Source organism: Crotalus tigris, unplaced genomic scaffold, assembly GCF_016545835.1.
Source record: "Crotalus tigris isolate CLP2741 ecotype Arizona unplaced genomic scaffold, ASM1654583v1 scf7180000019001.135134, whole genome shotgun sequence".
Lineage (NCBI taxonomy): Eukaryota > Metazoa > Chordata > Lepidosauria > Squamata > Viperidae > Crotalus > Crotalus tigris.
In genome coordinates, this window is record NW_024097318.1 from 109,016 (window position 1) to 134,120 (window position 25,105).

Below are 25,105 nucleotides of genomic sequence, written 5' to 3' on the forward strand. Positions count from 1 at the left end.
TTATCTATCAAGACCATTTGCCACTTCTGAAGACTGTTGGAGCTACCAGATCCCAAACGTCGGTAGAAGCTACCACCAGGCTCGGTGTAGACATCATGGGTAACTGCGTTCACGGAGTGAGTCTTTCCAAGGCTTTTGAGGTCGTGTGTGGTGGGGGGCCTGGGAGGAAGAAGGGTGAGGGTACTACTATCATGTAACAATGATGAAGCTTATGACTGGCGCAGCGTCCCCACAATTTATGTGCCTGACAACCGGTATGTATTTACAAGGGTTGCAGCATCCCTTGATCCCCATTTGCCCCCTTTCCAGGGCCTTCCAGCCGGAAAAGTCAATAGGGGGAGCTGGATTCTCTTAACGACCATGTGATTCACTTAAGGACTGCAGTGATTCACTTAGCAACCACAGCAAAAAGTTGTGGGTGAGAGCTTAGCAACAGAAGTTCTGGTCCCAACTGTAGTCGTAAATTGAGGACTACTGATAGTGGTGAAAGAGCTGGATTAGGAGTCTGGAGTCCTGGGTTCAATTCCTGCCTTGGCCATGGAAAGTCCATTGATGCTTTTAGCTAGTTACATTCTTTCTTTCTTTCTTTCTTTCTTTCTTTCTTTCTTTCTTTCTTTCTTTCTCTCTCTCTCTCTCTCTCTTTCTTTCTTTCTCCCTTTCTCTCTCTCTCCCTCCCTTCCCCTCTCCCCCTCTCCCTTTTCTCTCTCTCTGTCTCTCTGTTTCTGTTTTTTCTCTCATTCTGTCTCTCTCTCTCTGTTTCTCTCTCTCTGATTTTCTCTCATTCTGTCTGTCTCTCTGTTTCTTTTTCTGTCTCTCTCTGTTTTTCTCTCCTTTTTGTCTGTCTCTGTTTCTCTCTCTGTTTTTCTCTCGTTCTCTGTCTTTCTGTCTGTTTTTTTTCTCTGTCTCTCTCTGTGTGTTTCTGTCTGTTTTTTTCTCATTCTGCCTCTGTGTGTGTGTGTTTCTCTGTTTTTCTCTCTTTCTGTCTCTTTCTCTGTGTGTGTGTCTCTCTGTTTCTTTGTCTCTTTGTTTTTCTCTCTATGTGTTTTTCTCTCTCTCTCAGACAAGTGACTGTCCAGCCTCTTCTTAATAATTTCCAGTGATGGAGCGCCCACGATTTCTGGTGGCAAGCTGTTCCACTGGTTAATTGTCCTCACTGTCAGGAAGTTTCTCTTTAATTCCAGGTCGCTTACAACTTTTACGACGAGTTTCAGAGAAGCAAAGATACGTGGGGTTTGGGTTTTTGGTTTTTTTTTGCTTAGACAAAAAAAGAAAAATGGATTCTGAACCTTTTCAAAAGTCAAATTCCACAGTTAGCCTCAAACCATCCAGTAAATTAATTTACGTTTGGAACTCTTCTTTCAAATCTGACATTAAACTTTCTGGGGCTTACCAAATAATCATGAAAAGAAGGCAAAATTTGTTCGCTGGAGCCTGTGACCTTCCCGCGCAGAGAGTAAAAATGAAAGAATTATGCAACTTGATACAAGACAGGTATACGTGCCCCTAATTGTAGCAGGCTTCAGAATATATAGATCTTCCAAATCGGTATTTAAATGGAAATTTTATATGTTATGAGCTGAAAGAAAGAAAAGCTTTCTTCTCCCCAAATTTCCCAGAAATAACGGTATTGATATACGGTAACACAAAAACGGCAAACAGAAGCTAGACAATCGATCTAATAAAAGTCTGAGATATCAATAAACAAAATGATATGATATTATTAAAGAAAGCCAAATCCCTTGGCTTTTGTGCAAGCAATCCTCGCCTTACGACCACAATAGAGCCTCCCCATTACGGTCATAAAGCAAGCCAGATATGACCAACCTGATTTCATGCCCTTTTTTTGCAGCTGTCGTTCACCAAATCCTTGTTCGTTAAGCGAACACTCTGGTCGTTAAGCAAATCAATGGGCTGAGTTTTGCTGAAATTCAAAAGTCAATCTTGACTTTCAGCAAAAAACCGTCGTAAAACAGGGTCACGTGACTGCGGGATGCTGCAAACGTCTGTAAAAAGCGGCTCGGAGGCTAAAGAGACCGATCCAGGTTGTAAGAAACCCCCCCCCCAGATAGGACTGTTGGAACTTCAAACAGTCACTAAGCAAATCCGTCATAAGTTGAGGACTATCTGCAAACAGTTCCTCAATTTGCACAAATGCACGTGCGAGGGGAACCCGCCTGGGGGGCACAAGAGAGGAGCAATTTTTATTTCGGTTTGGCTGAAGCCCTGGTACTCCGCAAGGACGGGCTCGGATTTTGCAAAAAAAAGATTAGGAGAAGCGGTTTCAGCGTGTGCAAATTCGCGTGCAAAAATAAGAGTGCAACAGCCTGGTTACCCACACCGATCACAGGCAAGAGGCAAATTCCCAGCAGTGTAACCATTGGCCAGGTGGAAAGGCACAAAATACGGGTCTAGCCATATGTTTTGGATACGTTATCCTGCTAGAGCGTCCATGTTCAGGGGTAGTTTACCTTAGCGCGTCATTTACTGGGAGAAGAAACATCAAGAGGAGCCGCTGCTTGGTTTGGCCTCCAGGCAGATTGGCGTGCAAGTGAGATTGTACTAAGCTAAGGGGGGCTCCACTCTGGTCCAGAACGACTTATCTTCATGATGTTCTGTGCCGCTTCTGGAATGTTACTGTAAAGCTGTTCATTATGTTCTGCTGCGTTCTATATTTTACTGTTTTTTATTAGGTTTGCAATCTAGCAATTTTATGGTATTTTAATGATGTTCCTGCTTGGGAAAGCAGCTTGAGCTCTTTTTAAATTAAAAGATGGGGTAGAAATATATTTGTGAAGGAGTCAAATGGGAGGGAGGGAGGGAAGAAGAGAGGGAAGAAGGGAGGGAGAGAGGAGGGAGGGAGACAGGAAGGAAGGAAGATGGGAGGGAGAGAGGGAAGGAGGGGAAGGAAGGAAGGAGGGAAGATGAGGAAGGGAGGGAGGGAAGGAAGGAAGAAGGAAGGAAGGAAGGAAGGAAGGAAGGAAGGAAGGAAGGAAGGAGAGGGAGGGAGGGAGGAAGATGGGAGGGAGGGAGAAAAGGAAAGACGATGGTAGGGAGGGAGGGAAGGAAGGAAGGAAGGAGGAAGGAAGGAAGGAAAGGGAGGGAGGGAGGGAGAAAGGAAGATGGGAGGGAGGGAGAAAAGGAAAGACGATGGGAGGGAGGGAAGGAAGATGGGAGGGAGAGAGGGAAGGAGGGACAGAAGGAAGGAGGGAGGAAGGGAGGGAAGGAGGGAAGGAAGGGAAGGAGGGAGGGAGGAAGGAAGGAAGGAGGAAGGAAGGAAAGGGAGGGAGAGAGGGAGGGAGGGAAGGAAGGAAGATGAGAGGGAGGGAGGGAGGGAAGGAAGGAAGGAAGGAAGGAAGGAAGGAAGAGTTTTTAGAAGAACCAGGGATCTCTGCTTCATTAAACCACGATGGGGGATAAATAGGCTGCCCTCTGTGCGGCGCCTTTTTCTAATTCAAGCCCTTGATCTTATCCTCACCTAAAGGGAGAGAATGAAAAATGGCCTCATCTTCTTCCACGCAGGATGAAGCGATAGCCACAGGGAAGAGTTATTAAATGTATAAAAATTCACCAGTCTCACGCTTTAAGCAAGCTTTCACTCTGAGAAGAGATCTCTCACGCACACACAACACAACACACACACACAACACAACACACACAAACTGGCACCGTGTTTTTTTTTTTTTCCAGCTGGCAAATGGAAACATCAGCCCTAATGAAAAAAAGACAAACTTCGGTTTTAATCTTTTGGGAATGGCTCATCTCCAACCTGGATGTCCATCTCGACCTCCTTTCCCTCGGAACAGACAAAGTTGTACTCAAAACCAAACCAGACCAGGTTGTGCCATATATTTAGAGGGAAAAGAAGAGAGATGGACAGTGCTTAATATTTATTTGTTACGCCATATGTAGGGGTGTGGGTCTATACATATGCTGTATATAGTAGGTTTATGTGTGTGTTTTATTTGAGAGCGGGCAACGAAATTGTGTGTTTTATTTGAGAGCAGGCAACAAAATTTCATTTTTGATGCGGGCCGTTGTGCCCACAGTAAAACAAATGACAATAAAGGTTATCAAGGAGAGAAGCAACCTAGAACTAAGGAGAAACTTCCTGACAGTGAGAACAATTAACCAGTGGAACAACCTGCCTCCAGAAGCGGTGAATGCTCCAACACTGGACGTTTTTAAGAAGAAACTGGACAGCCATTTGTCCGAAATGGTGTAGGGTTTCCTGCTTGAGCAGGGGGTTGGACTAGATGACCTCCAAGGTCCCTGCCAACTTTATTCTTATTATTAGTATTAGTATCTCCCTTTCAAATATGAATGGCTCCCCCATTGACTCTGCTTATCAGTAGGTCACAAAAAGGGGTTCACGTGACCCCGGGACACGGCAACCGTCATAAATAGGAGTCAGTGGCCGAGCACCAAAAGAAGCACTTTTTTCTGATGCCACTGCAGCTTCAAACGGTCACTAAATGAATGTTTATAAATCAAGGACTGGCTGTGTAGTCTGCTTACAGGATTTTGAGGACTGGCCCGACAGACAGAATCCAAAGATTTTGAATGTCCGACAAATATTTCCCAATGAAACACTGAACAATTTTTGCAAAGGGACTGGGGTGCTTTCCCTAGGGGGGGGGGGGGGTTGAGGAGGAGTCTGGCCCTCGTGATGTGTTTTTCATCGGAGGAGGAATACAAGACCCCCCTCCCCAAAGTTTCTTCAGCCTTCCGTGGTCTGGTCTTTCGGCTAATCCCTGAGCTCAACCCTGTTGTGTGAATGGCACTGGAGGTCCTTTGTCTGATTGCAACCTTAAAAGTCTTCTCCTACCTATCTTCCTCTTCCTCTTTGTCCTTCTCCTTCTGCTCCTCCTCCTCCTCTTCTATCTCCATCATCATCACCATCTTTCCTCCTCTTCCTCTCCCTTCTCCTTCTTCCTCTTCCATCTCCATCATCATCACCATCTCTTTCTCCTTCTTTCTCTTCCTCTTCCATGTCCTCCATCATCATCTTTCTCCTTCTCCTCCTTCTCCTTCTCTTCCTCCTACTTCTCCTTCTCCTTCTCTTCCTCTTCCATGTCCTCCATCATCATCTCTTTCTCCTTCTTCCTCTTCCATGTCCTCCATCATCTCTTTCTCCTTCTCCTCCTGCCCTTCTTCTCCTTCTCCTTATTCCTATTCCTTCTCCTTCTCCCTCTTCTCTTTCTCCTTCTCCTTCTCCATCTCCTCCTTCTCCTTCTCCTATTCCTTCTCCTGCCCTTCTTCTCCTTCTCCTATTCCTATTCCTTCTCCCTCTCCTTTCTCCTTCTCCATCTCCTCCTTCTCCTTCTCCTATTCCTTCTCCTTCCCTTCTTCTCCTCCTTCTTCTCCTATTCCTTCTTTTCCTATTCCTTCTCCTCCTCCTTCCAACATTTCACTCTCAGCTTCCCTTTTGGGGCAGGTCTCTCTCTCTCAGCCTCCCAAAAGTGAGTTTCCCCCCCCCCCAGGCTGTTTGGCGAGCCATCCACATAACTCCCCGATAATAAACGGGCTTAAGGAAAGGCTAAGGTGAGAGATAAATTTCCATTAATTCCGAGAAGCAGCCTAGCAAGGGAGGCATAAAGTTATCAAAGGGAAACAAATTCGCATGCCAAGCCGGTCTGCCCTTCTTTCTCCCTTCTTCCTAAGCCAAGGAGATCCTCCGCTCTCTGAGATCTGAAACACAAACACCCACCAATCCTCCTGCAGCTTTTCCACCTTGGGATGTGCAAAAACTCCCCTAGGCCCCATATTTTTTCCCACACCAGATTTTGCACAAAGAGAGATGACATCTTCCACGTGTTGCCCTTCCTATGTTCTCGGCTGTATCATTATCTCTCCTCCTTTCTTTCTTTCTTTCTTCTTCCCCTCCTCCACCTCCTCCTCCTCCTCCTCATCTCTCCTTATTCTCCTTCTCCTCTATATCTTCTTCTTCTCCTCCTCCTCTTCCACCTCCTCCTCTTCCTCCTCTCCTTATTCTTTTCTTCTTCTTCTTCTTCTTCTTCTTCTTCTTCTTCTTCTTCTTCTTCTTCTTCTTCTTCTTCTTCTTCTTCTTCTCCTTCTCCTCCTCCTCCTCCTCCTCCTCCTCCTTCTTCTTCTTCTTCTTCTTCTTCTTCTTCTCCTCCTCCTCCTCCTCCTCCTCCTCCTCCTTCTCCTTCTCCTTCTCCTTCTTTTTCCTCTTCTTCTTCTCCTCCTTCTCCTCCACTACCACCTCCTTCTCCTCCTCTCCTTATTCTCTTTATCTTCTTCTTCTTTCTTTCTTCTTTCTTCTTCTTCCCCTCCTCCTCCTCCTCATCTCTCCTTATTCTCTTTCTCCTCTATATCTCCTCCTCCTCCTCCTCCTTCTTCTTCTCCTTCTCTTTCTCCTCTTTCTCCTCCTTCCTTATTTCTTCTTTCTCCTTCTAATACCAGCTTAAACAATCCCCTTGTTCAAAGACCAGGAACCAACAGACCTGCATTTGTGATGCCTGAGGCAAAAGGCAGGGCCCCAGCTGCTTCTCTACCTAAACCCCAATTAGACTCACAGCTGAATCTTTGTTTAACTTTGACAACCAGGCAACCCCCTTCTGCCTCCTTCCAAGCCACAAATCCAGACCCAACTGGGGCCAGCAGGACTGCCAACACCCGATGCCATTTAGCTCCTTCACGTGATTTTCGGTCCTGGCTATGACTACCAAGTCTGTCGGGGAAGCTTCAGCCACCAGTCACCCTGGTTTTCCCCTTCTTTCTCCTGTCTCCTTCCTCTTTTCTTTCCCATTTCTCGTTTATTCCCTTCCGCCCCTTCACCTCTCCACCTTCTCTCTCCCAGCGGCAGGAGGAAGGCAACACCACCCTCTTTGACTACTCAGCCCACCTGGACTACTGGCAGCTGATTGACAACTTCACCCTGAACCAAACGGAGGACTACGACTGGTACCAAAACTTCGCCGAGCCGTGCCAGTTCACCTTTTGTTCCACCTTCGTCCGCGGGATTCCAGTTTTCCTAGGGATCAGCTGCACCCTGGGAATTGTGAGCAACGTGATCCTTGGCGTTGCCTTGGCCAAATGCCCTCGGTTCTGGGACCAGCGCCAGCCAGGCAAGGCGGACCTTGCTCTGCACGCCATCGCGGGGCTGCTTTTCGCTTCCACCTTGCCGTTTTTCGCCCTGGGCATCGGCTGGAACTGGGCCTTTGAAGACCGCCTCTGCCAAGCGATGCACGGAATCCAATTTGGCAGCCTCTTTGCTCAGGCCTTGCTGGCAGCGGGCACTGCCTGCCCGAGCCCCCGGGGTCTCCCCAGGCCGCTTCTGGCCACCCTGCTGTGGACCATGGGCTTCCTCTGCGCCGTTCCAGCTGCGCTGGTGAGCAGCGCCAATGGACTCTGCATACCAAACCGTCTCGCCACGCTTCACGCCTGGTCCCTGGTCCATGCGACCTTCTGCTTGGTGCTTCTGCTCCTTCTCCCGCTCATCGTGGTCTCCGCCACCGTGGGTCTCAAGGGGTGTGGAGAGAGGGGGCACCCCCGTTTGAACATCAGCTGGTTTTTTTATCTTTTCTGGGGTCCCTACGGCGTGGCCGTGTTCCTGGACATGCTTCAGGAGGAAACTTCGTTTTCCCAAAGTTGCAGATTTCTGGAACATCTCAATCTCTTTCTGGGCCTGTCGGAAGGATGGGGAATGCTCCACTGTTACCTGTGCCCCGTCTTAATTCTGGGGGTGGGCTTTTGTCGTCGAAAGACGGCCTAAACGGGGAAGACCACCCCTCAAAGTCCCTACAGGTAGCCCTCGGCTTACGGCAACGAAGACCAGAATTTCTCCCGCTAAGCAAGGCGGTTTGTTGAAATGAGACGTGCCCAATGTTGCAACCTTTTTGCTAAGGGGGTTAAACGAACCACGACTGTTGTTAAGTGACTCACACGGTCATTAAGCGTGTCCCCACTGACTTTGCTTGTCCGATGTCAGCTGGGGAAAGTCGTGTGATCACTTGACCCCGGGATGCTGCAGCCGTCGTAAATATATCCTGGTTTGCCAGGCATCTGAACTTTGTTTCAGGCGACCGTGGGGATGCTGCCCAATGATCATAAAGGCAAGTCACTTTTTCCAGCGCCGTCGTAACTTCAGACCATCACTAAATGAATAGATGTAAGTTGAGGACTATCTGGATCCTGAGCAATCTGTCCAGCAGTCTCCTTTGCCTCTTGGGATGAAGCCACCGAGGCCGCCTCTGATGCACTGACATCTGAGCTTCCGCTATGCAACAGACCACCTTCTGTCTTCCACCAGGGTGTTTTTTAGCATCGCAAATAAAATATTTTTAAAATGTACCTTCTCATATGCTTTTGGCTGAATCAAGTCTATTCTATTCTATTCCATTCCATTCCACTCCATTCCATTTTATTTCATTCCATTCCATTCTGTAATTCTATTCCGTATTTCTATTCCATGTTTCTATTCTGTAATTCTATTCTATTCTATTCTATTCTATTCTATTCTATTCTATTCTATTCTAATTTCTATTCTATTCTATTAACATGACTGTTCAATTCCGGAGAGCATAGGACTTCCTAGAGATAATAATGAATACATTTTTTTTAAAAAAAATGACTCATTTAACAACTACACCAAACTCAATCCTGAATTTTCTGCCCCCACCTTTATGACCATCTTTAGATTCTTCGCTCAGCCAGGGAGATACAGAAAAGACTCACAATTACACACCTTCCTTGTGGAAAGCACCTTAATATCTTTGAGTTAGCGAGAAGGACATCCCTAATTAGGAAAACCCCTCTCTTTTCTCCTGATCTTCTAAACTTCCAGCCTTGGATCCTTCCAAGAAAGGAAACTGTGCTGTTCCACCAGGAAAAAAAAAAATTATTCCAAGAAAGCTCTTGCTTTAAGCGACTGATCGCTGCCAAAGTACCGAGCGATTAAATCAGACTTTTGGGAAGCAATGGAGGACAAGGTGCCAAAATAAACATGCCGGTTTTGGGCAGAGCGAAAAGCATCTGGAAGTCTTTGTTAATCAAGGGGTTCATAGACACCGCCAGCCCCCGACTGTTTCTGGGAAGGGTCGATCCAGAGTTGATTACGGCTTCCCTCCAAGACAATTGTAGGAAAATCAACACAATCCATGGTTTGGAAAAAAAAATAGCAAAGGAGTCCTTCTCATTTAGTGTTTAGCACTGTTCTAACGTTTGAGGGGATCAAACTATTTTCCAAAGCACTAGAAGGCAAGACGAGAAATCATGGGTGGAAACTAACCCAGGAGAGAAGCAACCTGGAATTAAGGAGAAATTTCCTAACGTTGAGAACAATTGACCAGTGGAAGTGCCTGCCTCCAGAGGTAGTGGGTGCTCTGTCACTGGAGATTTTCAAGATAGATAGGTAGGAGGCTGCCGAGCCTCTGAAGGTAAATCACATGGCCACGGGGATCCTGCAGTTGTGGTGAGTGTGAAAAAAAAAAATGGTCAAAAGTCACTTATTCAGTACCGTTGTAACTTCAAATGGTCACTAAATGAACTAACTATAAGCCGAGGACTACCTGTCTAGTCTCGTTTCTGCCTTTTTCCAGACTAGTGTGACAGTCCCACTCCCTGCTCTAAATAAAAAGTCCTTGGATGTTTGATGTTAGCTGCACCATTTTCCCGCGTTCTCCGGTGTTGTTAACTTTCTTCTCTAATTTGGAAGCCGGGGGGGGGGGGTGGAAACTCCAGCTTCCCAGCAATTTCTCCCCTGGGAATCTTAATTATTTGAGCGAGAGAATTCGTAATGAGTACCCTTGGCTTGGCAGCGTAGGGTAGGGATAGGAAATGCTCGCAGAGGGAGCCTGGCACCCCAGGGAGGGGAGGAAAGCCCCCCCCCCCGGCATTGCAGCTTGTAAGATAACAATCGCCCTTGCCTCATGGATGAATCCTCTCCGGATTATGAATTGCCGACGACAACGGCTTACGAAATTTCATTGCAATGCAGCCTCGGGAAGCGAAGATTGTAGCTAATGAGGAAGGCAAAGACGAGCTGAACGGTGGAACAACTTAGCCCCAGAACTCGTGGGCGCTCCATCCCTGGAGATTTTTAAGAGGAGATTGGATATTCGCCTGTCTGAGATGGTGTAGATTCTCCTGCCTGAGCAGGGGGCTGGACTAGAAGACCCCCAGTGTCCCTTCCAGCTTCTATTCTATTCTATTCTATTCTACTCTACTCTACTCTACTCTACTCTACTCTATTCTATTCTATTCTATTCTACTCTACTCTACTCTACTCTACGCTACTCTATTCTATTCTATTCTATTCTATTCTACTCTACTCTATTCTACTCTACCTACTCTCCTTATTCTACGCTACTCTACTCTACGCTACTCTATTCTATTCTATTCTATTCTATTCTATTCTACTCTACTCTACTCTACTCTACTCTATTCTATTCTATTCTATTCTACTCTACTCTACTCTACTCTACCTACTCTCCTTATTCTACGCTACTCTACTCTACGCTACTCTATTCTATTCTATTCTATTCTATTCTACTCTACTCTACTCTACTCTACTCTATTCTATTCTATTCTATTCTAATTCTATTCTATTCTATTAGACATTCACCTATCTGAGACGGTATAGGTTCTCCTGGTTGAGCAGGGGGCTGGACTAGAAGATCTCCAAGGTCCCTTCCAGCTTCTATTCTATTCTATTCTATTCTATTCTATTCTATTCTATTCTATTCTTATTAGACATTCTCCTGCTTGAGCAGGGGGTTGGACTAGAAGACCTCCAAGGTCCCTTCCAGCTTCTATTCTATTCTATTCTATTCTATTCTATTCTATTCTATTCTATTCTATTCTATTCTATTCCATTCCATTCCATTCCATTCCATTCCATTCTTTCTACATTCTATTCTATTCTATTCTATTCTATTCTATTCTATTCTATTCTATTCTATTCTATTCTATTCTTATTAGACATTCTCCTGCTTGAGCAGGGGTTGGACTGGAAGATCTCTAGGGTCTCTTCCAGTCCTAAGCATCTATGTTCGACGTGTCCAGAGGACTCTGGCTGGCTTTTTTTCTGTTCAGGCGAACAGAAAATTCAGCCAAATTGGAGCTCCCAAATCTGCTTGGGAGAAAACATCACATTGACAAGCTGATTGGACTGCCTTGCCTTCGACTCTAATGACCTCCATCAAAGCTTGTGCATCTCTAAGTGATTATTGTCAAACTGCATTAAAAGCAGGCCACAGAAACACGACAAATTAGCAAGGCAGCCAGGCGAAGAGGCGGACAGAAATCCAGGTTGCTAAAAAAAAAAAAAGAGGGTTGTCACTGCCACGAGGCAGGAAAGATCAGGAAATCAACTCCGCCAGGAAGGCTAAAATAATGTTTATTGAGAAAGGCTATATTGTAATAGAGGCAGAGGTTGTGGATGCTCCATCCCTGGAGGCTTTTAAGAAGAGACTGGACGGCCATTTCTCTGGAATGGTGTAGGGTCTCCTGCTGGAGCAGGGGGTTGGGCTAGATGACCTCCAAGGTTCCTTCCAGCTCTGTTCTGATTGGATTGGGATCGTGCCTGAAAACACCAGCATCCAAAGTCCTCTGTTACCCTGTATTCCATAAATCATCTTTATTTATTTATTCATACGCTTACTTCTTTACTAGATTTGTGTATGGCCCATCTCTTCTAGAGGCGACTCTATCACAAGTTCAGCCTTCTGTTGACCACACAGATGTTCTTTGTCTCCTGATCTGATCGCTCTCCTTTTTTAAAAAATTATTATTATTATTATTTTAATAAAGGAACATCTCACCACGATTTGCTCTTTCACCGCTGACAGGGCAGTTGACAAGTTATTAGGAGAGGCAGTGCTTCGTCTCCTGCCTTCGGCCCCAGGGCTGCCCACGCTTGGCAGTCCCCTGTCATCCAAGATGGCTTCACAGTGGGAGAAGAAGTGACAAGCTCATCTGTGGTCTGTAATTGTCCCCTGGCTGGGTCGGGGGACATGGCATAGATCTCGGCTTGTCGAGAGAGGCAAGGAAAGTGAATCACCCGTCGTTTGGGGGTAGACATAGGCTGTTGCCTTCTCATTTCTTACTTTAAAATGTCAAGGAAAGGAGGAGGGGAGGGGAGGGGAGGGGAGGGGAGGAGAGGAGAGGAGAGGAGGAGAGGAGAAGAGGAAGGAGAATGGGCGGAGGAGAAGGAGAGGAAAGGAAAGGAGTATGAAGAGGGAGGGAGGAAGGAAGGAAGGAAAGAAGGAAGGAAGGAAGGAAGGAAGGAAGGAAGGAAGGAAGGAAGGAAGGAAGGAAGGAAGGAAGGAAGGAAAACTTGTCAAACCTTGCAAGCTAAGGCTGATCTCCATGACAAGCCTTGAAAGAAGCCACCATCTTAAGAAATTAAATATAGTTTATCCGTTTATGCAGAGCACATTGCATGGACACAAATGGTGTTTGTATTATTCCAGATTGACAGTTTGACGTGTTTGGAGAACAAAACCACCCTGTTCAACCCAGCTGAGATGTATTTTACCCCTTGACCATCAAAAAACAGGATCGACATTCATTCTGCCCAAGGCAGAATCCAAAGAGCTGACTTTCGGGAACAACATGTTGTTGATTTATCAAATTTCATGAAAAAAAGACATTTCTACTGGAGCACCTGACAGGCGGCTTCAGCTGTGAAGCGCCTGACTCTTAACGCTTTGCCAGAGCCAACACACAAAGCGCTGATTTTGTTCCTTGGGAAGAAAACAAGTCCATCAAAGGCAATTTAAAGACACATCAGCCTGGCCCAAACCAGCATCCATGGTCCTGGAGAAGATTTCCAGATCTGGGCTGCAAAGATCTAAAGGGCCACCAGAGGGCAGGAACAAGAGATGGAGGTTGGACTAGATGACCTCCAAGGTCCCTTCCAACTTTACCATTATTATTATTAATATGGATCATCACACAGTCAGCCAGATGTTCAGACTGGATTTGGCATTTTGTCTACCTATTGAGTCCTTACCCAGGACCTGGGATAGGCAGATGTGGATGTTTGATGGTATTACAGATATTGTCATATTATTATTATTATTATTATTATTATTATTATTATTATTATTATTATTAACAAAGAAAGTCCAGATTGATTTTGAAAAAGCAGTTTGGGGACAGCCATGCCCTGGATGACTGAGAATCTCCACAGACATTGAGTTTAAAAAGACCTCTTTTGCCCCCGCTAGATGAAGTCCACCCCAAAATATTTGTGGGACAGGAATTGGATTCCACCCCAATCACGCTGCAGGATAAATTTAGACACGGCCCCGGGAGGCTATATATTTGCTGGTTGCAAAGCCAGCTTGCAGCCACCGCTGAGCTCAGCTTCCCACGGACCAAATTCCGTCTCCAGCCCCTTGCCTGGTTTCTTCTCCCGGGGCAAGGAGAAGATGGCCCCGTGGTGGGTCTGCATGCTCCTCTTGGCCAGTCTCTCCAAAACGTCTCTCCAGGAAAGTGAGTATTTGTGGAGTCATCCGAGGTGGATGAGCAGCCCAGTCTCCAGGCCAGGTTTCAAACCGACTTAAGGTGCAAAAAATCCTGGCCCAGAAGATTGGGCTACTGGTCTTGCTATTTTACGTTTTACTCAGCACTGTTTACTTTTTTTTTTTACTTTACTCTTTAGTTTACTTTGCCTTTGCCTTTGCTTTGTGTTTTCCTTTCCTTTCCCTCCTTTCTTCATCCATTTACTTCCATCCTTTCGCTTCCCTTTCCTTTTTCTCTTAGTTCTTCCTCCCTCCGTCCCATTTTCCCTTCCCTTCCCTTTCCTTCCCTCTCTGTTAGTCCTCCCTCCCTCCCTTCCTATCTTTCTTTTCTTTTTCTTACCTTCCCTCTCTTCTTCCTCCCTCCCTCCCATTCTTCCTTTCTTTTCCTTTCCTTTCTTTTTCTTCCCTTCCCTCTGTCTCTTCTTACTTCCTCCTTCCCATTCTACCTTTCCCTTTCCTTCCCTCTCTCTCTCAGTCCTTCCTCCCTCCCTCCCATTCTTCCTTTTCTTTCTTTCCTTTCCTTCCCTTCCCTCTCTCTCTTAGTCCTTCCTTCCTCCTTCTCATTCTTCCTTTCCTTCCCTTCCCTCTCTGTTAGTCCTCCCTCCCTCCCTTCCTATCTTTCTTTTCCTTTCTTTTTCTTCCCTTCCCTGTCTCTTCTTCCTCCCTCCCTCCCATTCTTCCTTTCTTTTTCTTCCCTTCCTTCTGTCTCTTCTTACTTCCTCCTTCCCATTCTACCTTTCCCTTCCCTTCCCTCTCTCTCTCAGTCCTTCCTTCCTCCCTCCCATTCTTCCTTTCTTCCCTTCCCTCTCTCTCTTAGTCCTTCCTTCCTCCTTCTCATTCTTCCTTTCCTTCCCTTCCCTTCCTTAGTCCTTCCTCCCTTCCTCCCATTCTCTCTTTCTTCTTCTTCTTTCTTTTCTTCTCAATTCAACAGAAACTCAAGTCCCTTCACAAGGGGGGTGTTTGGGAAGGAAAATAGGCCGTCGATGCAACTTGACCTAGACGTAGCTAATAAAAAGCACATATTGCTAGAATTATGAACGCTGTCATGTTTGTTTAAGAAACCCCTTCAACGGGGGGCATTATATACGGGTGGAATTTGGGGGTGGCTAATGGCGGTAGGTAGCGGAAAGGCAGTGGGACATTGCAAACACGGGGTGAAAATGACATTTCATTTTAACGGGAGGTTAATGGCCAAGGAAATGATTTATGCGATACAAATTATTTAATTAGTCGGCCGCCATAAAGGAAGCAGGGGGAGAGTCAGCTGGTTTGGGCAGATGCTGATAAGGAAATATTTCATTTTTCCACACTCGGAACAGGAGGCAGCAGCAAACGTCCTGACATCAATTTAAAAAAAAAGGGGGGGGGCTGTCAAGAATCCTTTGTTTTTCTCTGACTTCCTTTCTTGTATGTGTCAAAAAGAGCAGAGAGCCAAAGCTAGTGGATTCTCATGGACGGCATTGATGGAAAATTGGGCTGCAAGACCCAGGGTTTGGGGCGAGCCCCTCCCTCCCTGCCCCCCTCCCCAATAATTGGTCCTTGAGTAAGGAAAGTCAAGATGGATCTTTGCAAGATTTTGCAGAGAGAGTTCCCGTGCGGGGCTTGTGTTTGCTCCATACCTGATTTTTTTTTTCCTGTCGGCACATTGGATAGTCACATAGGGGGCTGTGTCTGCTACTCCAGCCCTTCTTCCCTCCCTCTTCCCTCCTTCTCACTCCTTCCCTCCCATCCTCTCTTCCACTCCCTTCCTCTCTTCCTCCCTCCCTCCCTCCCTCCTTCTCCTCCCTCCCTCCCTTCCTTCCTTCTTTCTTCCTTTCTTCTTTCCTTTCTTGCTCTTTCCCTCCCTCCTTCTCCTCCCTCCCTCCCTTCCTTCTTCCCTCCCTTTCCTTGTTTCTTTTGTTCTTTTTCTTTCTCTTTCTTTCTCTTTCTTTCTTTCTCTTTCTTTCTTTCTTTCTTCCTTCCTTCTTACTTTCTTGCTCTCTTTCCCTCCCTCCTTCTCCTCCCTTTCTTGCTTCTTCCCTCCCTTTCCTTTTTCCCTCCCTTTCTTTCTTTCTTTCTTTCTTTCTTTCTTTCTTTCTTTCCTTTCCTTTCCTTTCCTTTTTCTTCTTTCCATTCTTGCTCTCTCTTTCCCTCCCTCCTTCTCCTCCCTTTCTTGCTTCTTCCCTCCTTTTCTTTCTTTCTTTCTTCCTTTCTTTCTTTCTTTCTTTCTTTCTTTCCTTTCATTTCCTTTCCTTTTTCTTCTTTCCGTTCTTGCTCTCTCTTTCCCTCCCTCCTTCTCCTCCCTTTCTTGCTTCTTCCCTCCTTTTCTTTCTTTCTTTCTTTCTTTCTTTCTTTCCTTTCCTTTCCTTTCCTTTTTCTTCTTTCCGTTCTTGCTCTCTCTTTCCCTCCCTCCTTCTCCCTCCTTTCCTTCTTTCCTTCCTCCCTCCCCTCCCTCTTTCTCTCTTTCTCCTTTTTCCATCCTTCCTTCTTTACTTCCTCCCTCTCCCTTCCCCTTTTTCCTTTCCTTCTTTCCTTCTTTCCTTCCTCCCTCCCTCTCCCTCTCCCTCCCTTTCTCTCTTTCTCCTTCTTCCTTTCTTCCTTCTTTCCTCCCTCTCTCTCCCTTTCTCTTTTTCCTTTCCTTCCTTCCTTCTTTCCTTCCTTCCTCCCTTCCTCCCTCCCTCCCTTCCTCTTTCTCCTTTCTTTCCTTTCTTTTTTTCCTTCCTTCTTCTCTTTCCCTTGCACACAAGGACTTAAGTGGCAACATTGTGGGGGGTCCATGCCCTTTGGGGGGGCTCCATGAACCCCTTTGAGGCTCTGGCAAAACCTACAGACCCTCCCTCGGAAATGGCATTTGATGCCTAATCGAAAACACACCATTTTAGTGCAGAGGAAAGCAATTGTGCTCAAATAGTTATTAAAGTTTTTTAAAAATATGTACTTGTCAATCACAGGCTTCTTTACCAATCCACTGAATCAATAACGAAGCATGTTAAATTTCAGTTAGGGGCTGGTGAATATAGAGCTGCCTTGTGAACATGAGGACACTGTAATACACACCCTTAAAGGATATGTATTTGTGTTCCAACACCACAACACGTCCTTCCTTAATTCTCCCCTGGCAAGATGTACACGTGCAACAACAATTTCCTTACCCATGATCCCCTTCCTCTCTGAATCTCTCCCCCTTTCCTGTGGCTTCTTTGGATAATAATCTGATGTTACCCCCTGGATCACTGCTAAAGGGTTGACAATCCATCAGAAAAGAGCTGGAAGGGACCTTGGTGATCATCTAGTCCAACCCCCTGCTCCAGCAAGGAGACCCTACACCATTCCAGAGAAATGGCTGTCCAGTCTCTTCTTAAAAGCACCCACAACTTCTGGTGGCAAGCGGTTCCACTGGTTAATTGTCCTCACTGTCAGGAAATTTCTCCTTAGTTCCAGGTTGCTTCTCTCCTTGATTAGTTTCCATCCATTGTTTCTTGTCCGGCCTTCTGGTGCTTTGGAGAATAGCTTGACTCCCTCTTCTTTGGGGCAGCCCTTCAAATACTGGAATATGTCTACCATGTATCCTTCTTTTCTCTAGACCAGCCATACCCAATTCCTGCAACCGTTCTTCGTGTGTTTTAATCTCCAGGCCTTTAAGCATCCTAGTTGCTCTTCTTTGCACTTTTTCCAAAGTCTCGACATCCTTTTTTTTCTAACGTGGCGATCAAAACTGGATGCCACGTTCCAGCGGTGGCCTTCCTAAGGCTTTACAAAGCGGTACTAACACTTCATGTGTTTTTGATTCTGTGCCTCTGCTTATGCAACTGATCAGTTGTGTGTTTGCGGCTTTTAAGCGCCAGTCTGAAAGATTTCCTGGTGGTGAGGTCAAAGGCTGCCGACCTGCCAACTGATCAGAGCCAGGAGAAAAAAAAGAGAGCGTCTGGCACTCGCTGAGTTTTGCTGGGGGGTGATAATTGCAGCAGGAGTTGGAGAGACCAGCAAATAATTAGCCTGATCTGGAAGCGTCACAAGGAACATCAATCCCACACCTGCTAATGCATGCACAACGTGGTGGTAAGATGTTATTTCGACTTATAATGTATGGAGCTGTGAGATTTGGCAAGGACAGAAAGAGAACCAAAGGAAGGGAACTGGGGTAGTAAAGGCAGAATGTCCACAGGGGTGATTGGCGAACGTCCGTGGCCTAACTCAGAACATTCCTATAATTCTATTATCCTACATATGGAGATATAATAGTGTATTGTTATCCTATTAAGTTAGAAGCCTATTGTTCTACATTCTATGTTCTGTTATTCCCATTAGCTAAAAAGGTAGCTTCTGATTAATGTCTTTCTTTCTTTTTCTTTCTTCCTTTCTTCCTTTCCTTCTCTTTCTTTCTTTCTTTCTTTCTTTCTTTCTTTCTTTCTCTTTCCTTTCCTTCCTTCTTTCTTTCTTTTCTTTCTTTTCTTTTTCTTTCTTGTCTCTCTCTTTCTTCCTTTCTTTATTTCTTTTTCTGTCTGTCTTTCTTTTTTCTTTTTTCTGTCTGTCTTCTTTCCTTTCCTTCCTTCCCTCCTCCTTCCTCCCATCTTCCTTCTTTCCTGCCTCCCTCTCTCCCTCCCTTTCTCCCTCCCATCTTCTTCCCTCTCTCCCTCCTTCCCTCCCATTTCCCTTCCTTCCTTCCTTCCTTCCTTCCTCTCTTCCTTCTTCTCTTCCTCCCTCCCATCTTTCTTCCTTTCTCCCTTCCCCCCTCCCTCCCATCTTCCTTCCTTCCTTTCTTCCTCTTATATTCCTTCCTCCCTCCCTCCCTCCCTTCCATCTTCCTTCTTTCCTTCCCTCCTTCTCTCTCTCACACACACAACATCTGCGCTTTCAAGACAGAACCGAAACATTCTCTTAAGACAAAATAAGCAAATCCGCAGCTTTTATGTACAGGGAGGGTCTTTTCGTGAGAGAACGCTGGTGCGTTTCATAACCCAAAGAGGGGCCATTGCTGTCCCACTCTTGACCGAGTCACTCAGGTGGGAACCAAACTTCAGACCATGGGCTAATTTTTCACGCCTGTGTGGGAGTCCAAGCGTTCGCCCTGCGGCAGGCACAGATGTTGGAAGGTGCCACCAGAACGTTTCCGTGGATTTGGTAATCCAGCTCTCGCCAGTTGATGAGCGGATGGGGCACCCCCCGATTGTCCCAAACTCGGCAAATTTCCTCCGGCCGCAGGACCCGGTCCCAAAAGTAGACATCTTCAATCTCTCCCACAAAGCATTGGTTGGCGTCAAACTGGCCACCGAAGGAATCTTGTTCCTGTCCTAAAATGATGGAGGCGTTGCCTTGGACGTTGAGATTTTTAATGATTTTTCGAGGTAAGGGTTGCCCGTTCCACCACAAAGCTGCCAATCCAGTCTCGGAGTCCCAGGTGAAACAGAGGTGTTCCTTGCAGGTGGACGACACAGCTGTTTTGGAGGTGTCAAAGTTGACGACCCCCTGCTTCATGAAGACGCTCAGGATGTTTTGCTTATTGGTGTGGAGCAAGAATTCGTTGTCGTCGTCCATAGTGGCGTAAGAGAAGAGGACAAACGGGCGCACCAAGTCCGTTTGGAACCTCTCGCACACCGTGAAGCTGGTCAGAGGCTTCTGGAGGTCCATCTTCAACTTCACGAAGGCCAAGCTGGAAGCCAACGGGAACACAAAGGCTTTCCCTTCAAAGTCTGGGAGGAAACCAACAGAGGAATCATGAATGGTCCTGTCTGCCTCTAGGGAACCTGTCCTAAACATGCATTCTGCTTTGACTGTTGACAGTTCTACACCCAACCAACATTGAGGTCCTATAAAGCTTTCCGATCAGAAACATCTCTCTGATCGTCTTACTTTCTGATATCTCGACGTCAAGACCGCTCAGCCTTTCTCTTAAGTAGACCTTGATCTTTCCCAGAATGCCCTGGGGGAAGGAACCCCGTTTTTGTGAAATGCGTCCCTTCTCTCTGATGCAGAACAGAAAGCAAAAAAAAAAAAAAAGTTCTCCAAGAATGGATGTGTCTTTGAGGGTGTTTCTATGAGAGCAGATGCTCACTTTTCATTTTTGCAATCTTCAGTTCGTATCAGGCATCAGCTCAAGAATGGAATAATAATAAATACAAAGACTACAACAATGAAACCTAAGCAGGAGATGGAGGAGGAGGAGGAGGTGAAGGAAGAAGAGGTAAAGGAGGAAGAGAAGGAGAAGGTGGAGGAGGAGAAGGTGAAGGAGGAGGAGAAGGTGGAGGAGGAGAAGGTGAAGGAGGAGGAAAAGGTGAAGGAGGAGGAAAAGGTGAAGGAGGAGGAGGAGGAGAAGGTGGAGGAAGAGAGGGTGGAGAAGGAGGAGATGAAGGAGGAGGAGAAGAAGGTAAAGGAGGAAGAGGAAGGGGGTGAAGGAGGAGGAGAAGGAGGAGGAGAAGGTGAATGAGGAGGAGAAGAAGGTGAAGGAGGAAGAGGAGGAGGAGGTGAAGGAGAAGGAAGAGGTGAAGGAAGAGGTGGATGAGAAGGAGGAGGTGAAGGAAGAGGTGGATGAGAAGGAGGAGGAGGAAGAAGAGAAGGTGAAGGAGGAACAGGAGATGAAGGAGGTGAAGGAGGAGGTGAAGGAGAAGAAGGAGAAGAAGGAACCTTCTTGGAACTGCCGAAAGGACTGCGTTCCACACCCATTTGCACTACTCAGACGACTCTGAGGGCACAGATAAACCTCCAAGTGGCCTCAAAGACTCTCAGGAGGAGCACTAACGACCAGAGGACTGCGAGAAATATTAGTCCTTCCATCCTCCACTATTCACTCAGAACCAAAGAAGCTTCTTGGATGAGAAGCGACTCGTCTTCAGAGAAAAAACACGTCCAGTTGGCTTTTGGAAAAGCACCTGGGGGATAACCATGGCCCAGATGACCAAGAGTCTCCATAGACTTTCATGCTAATACTCACTTTCCTGGCAGAACGCCTCCAGCAGGCCCGGCAGAAGAAAAGAGAAGAAGATCTTCATGCTGATATAGCCACCACCAGAAGGAGAAAGCACAGTTGGTCCAACCCAGCTGGAACCAAGCCTGCTTTGCAGATTTCAGCCCCCAATTTCCTAGACTTTTATCCTGAACTTAAAAGGGGTGGGTCTAAATTTCCTGCCAATCCAGAAGTATTTTCAGATTTTCTGCCCTCCCCCTTATTTTTATCTCTCTCTCTCTCTCTCTCTCTCTCTCTCTCTCTCTCTCTCTCTCTCTCTCTCTCTCTCCCTCTCTCCCTCCCTCCCCCTCTCTCTCTTTCTCTCTCTCTCTCTGAAAAGCCCAAAGTTTGCTTAGCAGAACAGAAGTTAGCAGAAATTTCTTTTTTATTATTTGCAAGAGGAGTGGGGCGGACAGTTGCTTAGCCGTTTTGGTCACGGCTCGGCTGCTTCTAAGCCACGGTTTTTCCCAAATCCACCAGCCAGGATGTCGAGAAGGACCCTATTTTATTTTTTTCCGCAGTTTTTTTCCCCCAGGAGATTCGTTTCCATCTGATCTAATTCCATTTAATTTTGCCATTATAAAGTTTGGAAAAACTCTAAAGGAATTCTTCCCACTCTGGGGTGACATGATAGCAGTTTTCCAATATTTGAGGGGCTGCCATGAAGAAGACGGGGGGTGTCAAGCTATTCTCCAAAGGACAAGAAGCAACGAATGGAAACTAATCAAGGAGAGAAGCAACCTGGAATTAAGGAGAAACTTCCTAACAGTGAGGACAATTAACCAGTGGGACAGCTTCTCTCCAGGAATTGTGGGAAGATTTAAGGAGAAACTGGACAGGAATCTAAAATTATATAGGGTCTCCTGCCTGGGCAGGGGGTTGGACTAGAAGACCTCTAAGATCCCTTCCAATGACCCCGTTCTTCTGTATTCTCTGCTCTCTCTGTGGATCGTAAAGTTTGCTGGTATTTCGTAAAGTTCCTGGTTTTTAAGAAGAGACTGGACAGCCATGTGTCCGAAACGGTATAGGGTTTCCTACCTGAGCAGGGGGTTGGACTAGATGACTTCCAAGGTCCCTTCCAACTTTATTATTGTTGTTGTTGTTGTTATTATTATTATTATTATTATTATTATTATTATTATTATTATTATTATTATTATATCAAACAAACTAAGAGCATAAAGAAAGGGGGTGGATAAACTAGGGAAAAAAAACTGCCCTGGATGATTTTTTTTTGGTCTAATGCCAGGGGTGAGATTGGCACACAGAGATCCAGCCGGCTGCAATCTTAGCTGGCCGAGGACCGAATGACCAATGAAAAGAGAAGGTCACCACTATTGACCTGCTGGCTGCGTGGCAACAACCCCATGAATGAACACCGCACGAGGGCAGCTCTTTGGAGCTGGGGTAGGATTGAAAAACAAGATGGCCACCATGGCAATTGAAGCGCCATCATCTCATGGCGACCATCTTGGGTTTTTTTAGGCCTCGCCCCACAATTTACAGCCGTTTTTTAGGCCTCGCCCCTCAATTTACAGCTATTCGTTGGAAGTTCATTTGAACTTACAATGGCACTGAGAAAGGGGATTTATGACTGGTCCTCACACTTAGGACCAATGCCGCATTCACTCGGTCACATGGTTAAAATTCAGGCACTTGGCAACTGACTCGTATTTATGACGGTTGCCGTCTCCTGAGATCACGTGATCGTCCTTTGCAACCTTCTGACAAACAAAGTCAATAAGGGAAGCCAGGTTCACTTAATCATCAGGTAGCTCACTTAACAACTGCAGCGATGGACTTAACCACTGTGGCAAGAAAGGTCGTAAAATGGGGCAAAACTCAGCGATGGAAATTCTGTCTTGATGGAAATGTACTAAGACACAATACGAATTAATCTGTCTTCTCTCTCTCTCTCTTTCTCTTTCTCTTTTTCTCTCTCTCTTTTTCTTTTTCTCTCTCTCTCTGTCTCTTTTTCTCTTTCTCTGTCTCTGTCTGTCTCTCTCTGTCTCTCTGTCTGTCTCTCTTTTTCTTTCTCTCTGTCTCTCTCTTTTTTCTTTTTCTCTCTCTCTCTGTCTGTCTCTCTCTCTCTGTGTCTCCTCTCTGTCTCTCTCTCTTTTTTTTTCTCTTTCTCTGTCTCTCTCTCTCTGTCTCTCTGTCTGTCTCTCTTTTTCTTTCTCTCTCTGTCTCTCTCTCTGTGTGTCTCTCTTTTTTTTCTCTGTCTTTGTCTGTCTGTCTGTCTCTCTCTTTTCTCTCTCTCTCTCTCTCTCTCTCTCTCTCTCTCTTTTTTTTTTTTTTTTTCGTTCCCCCAGATCTGCAGGACTATTCCTTCATCTTCTCCCACAAAGGCTACGTGATCTTCGAGGTGGATGAATCTCAAGAATTTCTCCAGAACATCACCGTCTGCCTCTGTTCTTTCTCCGACTCGCCGGCCAAACAAGCTCTGTTCTCCTATGCCACCAAAGACCAAGACAAGGAAATCCTGATCGAGAAGGTTCAAGGTTTGGATGGTTCTTGGTGGTACACGGTCTACATAGGCGGTGTGCCTCAGCGCTTCCGAGTCCCGGATTTCTACCAAGAGTGGCAGAAGATCTGCATCACCTGGGCATCTGAAACGGGGGTCCTCACCTTGCAGTTCAATGGAAAAACGTTGCCCAGGAAGATGGTACGTCAAGGCTACTTCATCAGACCGCATGCTTTGGTCCAGCTTGGCCGAGCCCACCACGAGGAGATCTTCTTTCAGGGAGAGATCCAGCAAGTGTACATGTGGAATTCTACCGACAGTGTCCACGATCCACCCATGATCGAATGGTCCAACCTGAGCTATGAAACTCAAGGCAACGTGGTGCTGGATCACCTTCCCTGGCCACCATATACCTGTTAGATGTAAATTTCCACCTCCTGTCATCTTCGGTTCTACAGTTCCATCCAGGATCACTGGTCAAAACCCGGGACGTTCAGATCACATTTGATCACACCCAGGACTTGGATCCCTGCTCGCTTCTACTTGATCAGTTGAATCCGTTCAGACCTTCGAGGCAGGTTGATTTTTCCAAATTATTATTTTGGGGGGGGGTTGGGGGTAAGGAAAGTAATTTGACTTGTGGACTTCTGACCTGACCGTACAACTGGACTTTCTGATTTGATTTTCAGAAATTTGGTGCCTGGAGATTTGAATCCAATGGCCAAACTGAAGAAGCTGCTTTTTCGGGTCCGTTGCCCCTCACATTTTAGGGTTCAGCCATGTTGTCATTTGTGGGGTCCTTGGGGCTCTTTAAAGCTTGGTGGTTTTCTTGCAGATGTTTCATGAGCTAACTAGGTAACATCATCAGTGCTAGAAGGAATGGGGTTTGCAGAGAGGAGGACGACGACAACGACGACTCCTTGATGCTCTCTGAGCTTAGTGGTTTTCTTGCAGACATTTCACAACCCAACTAGGTAGCATCACCAGTCTAGAAGGGAGTGAGGGGGTCTGCTTTTATTTTTATGTACTAGTGGTTTGCCCCCTCAGTGTTGGTGAGAGTGTTCTTGGTGTTTCCTTGATTAAGTTGTTGTTTACTATTAGCTTGTGTGTCTGCACTGGTCACTAGACCAACAGTCAAGATTAACACCAGACCAAAAATCAAGATTAACACCAAGATGAACACTAGACCAACAGTCAAGATTAAAATCAAGATTAACACTAGACCAACAGTCAAGATTAAAACCAAGATTAACACTAGACCAACAGTCAAGATTAACACTAGACCAAAAATCAACACCAAGATGAACACTAGACCAACAGTCGAGATTAACACTAGACCAACAGTCAAGATTAACACCAAGATTAACACTAGACCAACAGTCAAGATTAACACTAGACCAAAAATCAAGATTAACACCAAGATTAACACTAGACCAGGGGTAGGCAACCTTGGCTCTTTTATGACTTGTGGACTTCAACTCCCAGAATTCCTGAGCCAACATGGCTCAGCTTGGAAACCTCTCCCTTTCCCCTCAGCATGGCTGGCTCAGGAATTCTGGGAGTTGAAGTCCATGAGTCACAAAAGAGCCAAGGTTGCCTACCCCTGCACTAGACCAACAATCAAGATTAACACTAGACCAAAAATCAAGATTAACACCAAGATTAACACTAGACCAACAGTCAAGTTTAAAACCAAAATTAACACTAGACCAACAATCAAGGTACTAGATAAACAAGTCAAAATCACCAAGAACCACCAACACTGACTGAGCAAGCAAGCCCTACTCCCTTCTAGCACTGATGATATTACCTATTTGGGTCGTGAAACGTCTGCAAAAAAACAACCAAGCTCAGAGAGCACCAAGATTCCCATAGTTCTCTTCCTCCTCTACTCCACAAACCCCACTCCATTCTAGCACTGATGATGTTACTTAGTTGGGTCATGAAATGTCTGCAAGAAAACCACCCAGCTCAGAGAGCACCAAGGACCCTTTATTTCAACTCTGAGCTACAAAAATTCTCTTCTGTCGGAATCTGGTCCTTACTTCCTCATTCCCCGTCTTCTCCTGTGTTTTTATATGGTTCGTACTTCTGGTAGTAAGCATTAAATGAATTTATTGTGCACCTGCAATTAAAACCAGCACAGAAATAGCATTAAAAACAGCAGTAATATTATAACATACTAATCAATTATAAGATATAAAATAAAGCACCGCTAGATTAAGAGGCTTA

General features: G+C 45.8%; 3 protein-coding genes across 6 annotated transcripts; 2 read left to right on the forward strand and 1 right to left on the reverse strand.

Moving 5' to 3' along the window:
- The first annotated feature begins 12 nt into the window (after positions 1–12).
- Positions 13–8,313, forward strand: ACKR1 (atypical chemokine receptor 1 (Duffy blood group)). 2 transcript variants are annotated; one of them, XM_039358112.1, is made up of 3 exons: positions 23–116; positions 3,688–3,835; positions 6,821–8,313. In XM_039358112.1, exons 2-3 carry the CDS (start codon positions 3,695–3,697, stop codon positions 7,733–7,735), a joined length of 1,056 nt encoding a protein of 351 aa, XP_039214046.1. In that variant the 5' UTR covers positions 23–116; positions 3,688–3,694; the 3' UTR covers positions 7,736–8,313. The 2 variants fall into 2 exon arrangements, with proteins under 2 accessions (XP_039214047.1, XP_039214046.1); XM_039358113.1 differs by lacking the exon at positions 3,688–3,835 and having other exon boundaries at positions 13–116.
- A 4,884-nt stretch (positions 8,314–13,197) lies between these two features.
- On the forward strand, positions 13,198–23,783 carry LOC120314729 (serum amyloid P-component-like). Of its 3 annotated transcripts, XR_005558517.1 has the most exons (3): positions 13,198–13,461; positions 22,722–23,451; positions 23,563–23,783. XR_005558517.1 is itself a non-coding variant. In XM_039358114.1 (2 exons), the coding sequence occupies exons 1-2, from the start codon at positions 13,398–13,400 to the stop codon at positions 23,291–23,293; spliced, it is 636 nt and encodes a 211-aa protein (XP_039214048.1). In that variant the 5' UTR covers positions 13,198–13,397; the 3' UTR covers positions 23,294–23,783. The 3 variants fall into 3 exon arrangements, 2 of the variants coding, with proteins under 2 accessions (XP_039214048.1, XP_039214050.1); XM_039358114.1 differs by having other exon boundaries at positions 22,722–23,783; XM_039358116.1 differs by lacking the exon at positions 13,198–13,461 and adding an exon at positions 17,462–17,528 and having other exon boundaries at positions 22,722–23,783.
- LOC120314730 (serum amyloid P-component-like) lies at positions 18,376–20,620 on the reverse strand. Its single transcript, XM_039358117.1, has 2 exons — positions 20,398–20,620; positions 18,376–19,159 (listed from the first exon to the last, which is right to left on the reverse strand). Exons 1-2 carry the CDS (start codon positions 20,453–20,455, stop codon positions 18,507–18,509), a joined length of 711 nt encoding a protein of 236 aa, XP_039214051.1. The 5' UTR covers positions 20,456–20,620; the 3' UTR covers positions 18,376–18,506.
- Positions 23,784–25,105: the final 1,322 nt, after the last annotated feature.

Coding starts and splice junctions, on each gene's coding strand:
- LOC120314729 (XM_039358114.1), top strand. CDS start 13,398: ATGGCCCCGTGGTGGGTCTGCATGCTCCTCTTGGCCAGTCTCTCCAAA. Junction 13,462..22,721: donor CAAAACGTCTCTCCAGGAAA/GTGAGTATTTGT, acceptor TCGTTCCCCCAG/ATCTGCAGGACTATTCCTTC.
- LOC120314730 (XM_039358117.1), bottom strand. CDS start 20,455: ATGAAGATCTTCTTCTCTTTTCTTCTGCCGGGCCTGCTGGAGGCGTTC. Junction 19,160..20,397: donor GGAGGCGTTCTGCCAGGAAA/GTGAGTATTAGC, acceptor GTTTCCTCCCAG/ACTTTGAAGGGAAAGCCTTT.
- ACKR1 (XM_039358112.1), top strand. CDS start 3,695: ATGGAAACATCAGCCCTAATGAAAAAAAGACAAACTTCGGTTTTAATC. Junction 3,836..6,820: donor TCAAAACCAAACCAGACCAG/GTTGTGCCATAT, acceptor TCTCTCTCCCAG/CGGCAGGAGGAAGGCAACAC.